At 47.0% G+C, this 6000-nt stretch overlaps 1 protein-coding gene across 1 annotated transcript in view; it reads right to left on the minus strand.

The window, feature by feature from the left end:
* The window catches only part of ptch2 (patched 2), a 30176-nt gene extending 24878 nt beyond the window's left edge, over positions 1–5298 (minus strand). Inside the window, 2 exon segments of the mRNA XM_080503948.1 lie at positions 3387–3579; positions 4817–5298. Coding sequence (XP_080360074.1) covers positions 3387–3579; positions 4817–4963 — 340 coding nt within the window. The 5' untranslated portion in view covers positions 4964–5298.
* Positions 5299–6000: the final 702 nt, after the last annotated feature.

A 6000-nucleotide genomic window follows, 5' to 3' on the forward strand; every position in this document is an offset into this window, starting at 1 on the left:
CACACTGGATGTTTGTTCAAGTGAGACAGGAAAAACAACAACAAATAAAGTGTGAGTAAGCCATAAACCTTCCACCCTGTTCCTGCCCCAACCCCCCCAGCTGCCCCCCCCCGTCCCTGTTTTCTTCCTGCACCTCAGTTTTTATTATCTTTCCCTTTTCTGCTTCAGGATAATGCAGATTGAGTCACAATCCTACATGTCAGGAAGTATGGGAGAGTGTGCAAACTTCACCAAAACCCAGTAAAAATTGAGATTGTACAAGTTTTGTTTGATTTAAAAACACACCTGCAACACACCTGTCTGCGTAATGTTATATATAGTGTCATCCCACGGGCGATATCCAGAAAGGACTACAGAGGTAATTTGACGGGTGACCTGTGTCTGACAATCTCTTCTGGAAAGAGCAGTAAGCCTGAAATAGTTCTTAATCCCCCTGTCAGACTAAACACTCTGATACGGTGTCTTTTATTCTTGCCTACACAGGTGTGGGGACTGATGATCCTCAACCGATCATCCACATTGCAAATGCGCAGGAATCTTTGAGTAAAATGATATATGAACGATGACAGATTACGGAGGTATGTTTGCGTAGAAAGGAATGCATGCGCACAAAGAAACGAAAAGAGGAAAAAGTAAAATTTTCCACTCTTCCTCTCTGTTTCTAGACACTGACTTCACTGCTGTGGTCTGCTTCACGGTGTTTTGGTCTTGGAGGAGGGAGGAAGCAATTAAAAAAGCCCTGGTGGCCTGACTTCACAGAGCAGGCAGAGAGACAGGTAGAAATATAAACACACACACACAGAGACACACACACACACACACACACACGGGAACGTCAGACGGACACGCTGAAGGTGACAAAGATGACAAGTGTGTGTTTGTGTATGTGTGAAAACACCAGGGGCAACTTCTAGTATGAATATATGATGGGAAGCATATGCTCTTAACACATTCACACACACACACACACACACACACACTCATTGAGGTGCAGCTTTGAAGGCGGTGTGTTAACACATACGGTGTCAATTGGCAGCTTTTCCCCCATGAACAAATTAGGAGTCAAGTGGGGAGAAAAAGTTTTGTTTATGCTGTAATCTGGATGAGCTATTCCGAAAGGAAATCTCTTGCAATGTTCAAACAACACATGAAATATATTTAAAGTTACAGCACACAGATAAAATCAGTGAAATAAATCCTGGAGACTGATGTGAGGTTTTATTTTAAATCCCTTCAATATGAAATCAACTGTCTTGTAGCGAGCATATAATTCTGCTCCTTGTCCTCTGGCTGGTTCAGAGTGTGTGTGTGCGTGCGTGCATGCGTGTGTGTGTGTGTGTGTGTGTGTGTGTGTGTGTGTGTGTCTGTGTGTGTGTGTGTGTGTGTGAGAGAGAGACAGAAGGAGAACTAACCTCTCCTTGTTACCGAACCACTTTACTCTCCATTGAGGCCCTAGCAGCTTTGTCAATGGGCTATTGGTGGAAACAAGGCAGGCAGAAACTTTAGAAACATGGCCACGGCCTCTTAAAGGCACAGCATTCCTTTTCAACCCCCCGGTTCAACTCTGAATCCCGCAGCAAAACAACTGGCACACAAACATCTAAACATCTCCTTTAAGAGATGGCTTGGCCAATTAGCTCAAGAGGTAATCCTAAAGCTTATACACTAACCAGAAGGAAACCAAAGAAAAGGACACAGTGGAGATGTGAACTCTTGTTCCTTGGTTTTGTTGAGAACTGAGTTTTTTTTCTTCCCCCCTTTCCAATCCTGTGCTCATATTATGAGCGTCTTCACTTATGGAGATGTTTTTCCTCTTAATTATTGTGCCTGATAGACAAATTTATTTGAATTCCTGCCTCCTAGCGCTTCTCCCGACACCAGCAGAGCGGGATTCCTCCGACACCTCCACACAGGTCCTGTGGGAGCCGCCTGTTCCTGTCCTCCAGTGACATGGTGGGCTTAAAAAACCCTATAGAGTCTGTTTATATTCACCAACTGCTGTGGCGCTTTTAGAGCGTGCAAAACAGGTGGGTAAACTTCAGCTGCATTCACTTATATTTTCTCTTCTTGTGGGGAGGAGAGAAGGCAGGGAGGCAGGGAGGGAGGGAGGGGGTAGGGAGGTGGTGCCTGCTTGCCTGCCTGCCTGCTTGCCTCTTGTTGAATGGAATCCAAGAATAGTTAGGGACCACACAGGGAGCCGAGGGGGGGAGGGGTCAGAGCCCTCAAAGATGGCTAACCATTCACACAGTCCATCTGCTGCGGGGATCAGCCCCGGCACTGAAAGCCTGGGGGTTTAAAAGGAATTCGGCCAGTGTGAAAAACCAAATAAAGCTGCCTCTGCCCCCAAAAGTGTACAGATAACCCTAAAAAAAAAAAATCTAAAACGGGTTTGGAGAGAAAAGAAAAGGCCGATCGCTGTCATATGAAGCGATGTGGAGGTGTCACAAAAAGCAGACAGGAGCAAATGTGTGACAGGAGCAGGAGAGGGAGTGTCAGAGATGTGTTCCTCAGGTAAGGAGTTCTCAGGAAATTAACGCAAACGAAACAAAGATTATTGCAAGATGCAACACATTCACCGAGCGAGAAGAAGCCAGGACGGCTGAAAACCAGGAAAAATACATTTAAGTGTGACTTTCATTTGCCTGTTTGAAACCTCAGCGTATATGTGTTTCTTCATTTCAGTTGTCCTTGGAGGAACTCAAACAAATGTGCAAACCACAAATATTTCCTCGCAGGGTACGATACAAAGTCAGAATTTAAAAAAACAACTTGCTGAAGTTGAACCAGTTTCTGAACAGCTATCTCAAACTTGGATTCCAACTCTAAAGTGCTAATGGAGTGTGAAAACTGTGAAGGTGGCCCTAATTCTAATTTTAAACCGTCCTTAAAATGAAAACATCCAAAGCAGCGTCCCACAAATCCTCGACTTTTATTGCCTCTCTCATCAAGATTTTGGCCGGACAAGCCAAGTCTGTCAGTCAGTGAACACCCAGTGCCCTCCCACGGCACATAGATGACACTAACATGACCACCCTGAATCCTCCAGCCACTATTGTCATTCAAACTCCAGTCAAACCCGGAGGAAGACGCATGCAGGTTCACCATCTTTCAACTGAGGAGGCCACAAGCGAGCTGAATGAGCAGGGAAATCAGTCACAACACCTTCACACACACACACGCGCGCGCACACACACACACACACACACACACACACACACACACACACACACACACACACACACACACACACACACACACACACACACACACACACACACACACACACGCGCGCGCGCGCACACACACACACACACACACACACACACACACACACACACACATCTCAGTCACAGGCTTTCATCAGATAGGAGGCGTCTCAAACTCACCTTCCACCCAAAGTTGTTCGATGTTTGTTTCGATGGCTGCCACCCGAAGTCCCACAGACAGAGCCCCGAATACTAAGAGTCCAATAAAGAGGACCTTCCCACAGTGCCTCTGGATGTGGCAGCCCAGAGAGAACAGGAAGGCCTGGAACCTTGCCCGGATCCACAGAGGAGCCTTTTGACCTACCGCCTTACCCTGGATTTGAAGCAGGAGGGAGGGCGAGAAAATGACAGCAGCATTATTATCATCATCATCATCATTATTATTATTATTATTATTGATTGATAAGGCATGATTGCTAAAAATGACAGTGGCATGTCAACCCTATCAGAGGGACGCTGTGACCGAGAGGAAGACATGTCAGAGGGAGTATTTGCAGAAATCAAGATGACACTTTATACTTTATGACTTTCAATATGTTTCGATGTCTTTTGGGGCACAAAAGTTTAAACCAGATAACAACTCCTTCAAGATTTAGGTTAGTTTTAGGACGAGTTAGCTTATATTCTAGTTGACAGGTTGCAGGGGTTTCACATTAAAGCTCAGAGAAACAACTGAGAAATACTTTGGATAGAGTTGAATTTAACACTGAAAATTGATTTTGCGTTCAACAGGTCTGTCTGTATAAATTGCGGCTTTTACTTTAGATGCAATGTAAACTTGCCCATCAGGATGGATTAACATTCGAATTGTGAAGAAAACTCTTCGCTCCAGTCTGCTTGTACTCTATCTTAAAGTTTTTTTTTCGCGCAACTTTAGTTTGGCGTTAATAACCACACAGGTCTCCAGAGTTACAAATGTCACTGCTGCAGAAGCCATTGCTCTGGTGTTGTGGTTTCTCTCAGCAGTGCTGAAACACGTCCAAGCATCCGGGCGGTCCAAAGATGCTTTGTCAGATCAAACTCAATCAGTGAATTCCTTTACAGGACCCACCGCATTTCCAAACAGACCCCGGGCCAGTGCGCTCTCCGCAGGCTGCACAAAGCCAAGAAAACACGCACAAGCACGGGCTGGGGAGATGGGAACAAACCCTCACGGTCGCTTTAACAACCAAAATGAATGAAAAGTGAAATAAGAGGACTACTGTTCTGTTGTTGTCACTCCAGAGGGTTTCCATAATGACACGCAAGCTGGGATGATTAGAACTAAAAGCCCCCAAAACCTCTGGTGACAGTGTCTCTTTTTTGTGTTTACACAATTTCTCCTGATTTCTCTGTCTGAGCTCTGGTGGTCCCCGGACCCCCGGTCTGTTTCGCTCACATGCGTCCTCAAAACGCCACAAAAATAACGAGGATGGATTTAAAACAAAAAAAAACAAAACAAAACAAAAACAAAGCTCGCCCTGGCGCACGTTTCATTCACATTTAGCGGGTGAATGGAAGCTGCCCTGACCGTGGAGAGCCACCGCTGCCTACGAGCGTGCTATTATCACCTTTGAGATCTGTTTAAGTGCGAAAGCGGCGTGGCAGTAGCTGGGTCTCCGGAGCAGGTCCGGGTTCGCGGGCGGCTGGGAGCGCGTGTAGCTCGGGGGTAAATCTCCAAAGACGCCGGCCCCCGGGACCCCGCGATCCGAGGCCATGGTCCAGAGAGGAGAGAGTGCGAGGCGACGCGAGAACGGTGCGAGTTCACGAACAATAATCCAACATAGACGCGGAGCGCATCCAGCAGCACCGCCGGCGACAGATCGCGAGAAGCGTTTCTAGTCTTCCTCGGAGCCAAACGAGTCTCGAAACTCCATCCCAACATTATGCGCCGAAATCCGTAAAGATCCCCCAGTCTTCATTCGTCCAGATAGTTCGTGAAACGACGTCTCGGAGAGGAGCGGTGGCTGGAGGAGTAGTCGTAGTAATAGTAGTAGTAGTAGTAGTAGTAGTAGTAGTAGCCGACGTCTGAGCCGTCCGTGTCAAGTCTAACTCCGATCCTGTAGCGGTAACATTTAGAGAAGTTCGCCTCTCGGCAAATCCTGAAAAGGGAGGTTTGATGGAAAAGTGCTCCGGCTCCCATTGGCCAAGGAAGAGGCAAATTACTTTGCAAACATCGCCTATTATTAGCTGCTAAGCAACAGCTCACCAAAGTGGAGAGAGAGGGGGACCACCCAGGCTGCTGCTGCCTGGGCTGGAGGGAGGAGGAGGAGGAGGAGGAGGAGGAGGGAGGGAGGGTGGAGGAGGAGGAGGAGGAGGAGGAGAGAGAGAGAGAGAGAGAGAGGGAAAGAGAGAGAGAGGAACTCTTTCAATAAACTCTGCAAAGCCGCGCACGCACAAGCGCACATGACGCACGCATTTTACGCACACGCGCGCACTTGCTCTCTGAACATGATTCCCAGTGGCCTGGCCCCTCCACTGTGGAGCAGCAATCGCACATGCCATCTATTGATAAAACAGTCAACAGTTTTCAGCTTTCCCCCCCCTCCACATTTCATCAACAACCCGATCAGCGAGAGAAAAAGAAGAAAAAAAGTTAATTCAGCTTTTCAGTCAAGAATGTAAACATGTGATTCCGCTCTCTTTTTTTTTGTATATGGGAATTACAGATCTTTCAACACTTTTCTTATCGCACCGGGGCATCTCGTGTTCCAGGAGGTTTCAGAGCCTCACATTTGTTACAGAACACCCAAAG

The sequence above is a fragment of the Blennius ocellaris genome, assembly GCF_963422515.1.
Source record: "Blennius ocellaris genome assembly, chromosome: 10".
NCBI lineage: Eukaryota > Metazoa > Chordata > Actinopteri > Blenniiformes > Blenniidae > Blennius > Blennius ocellaris.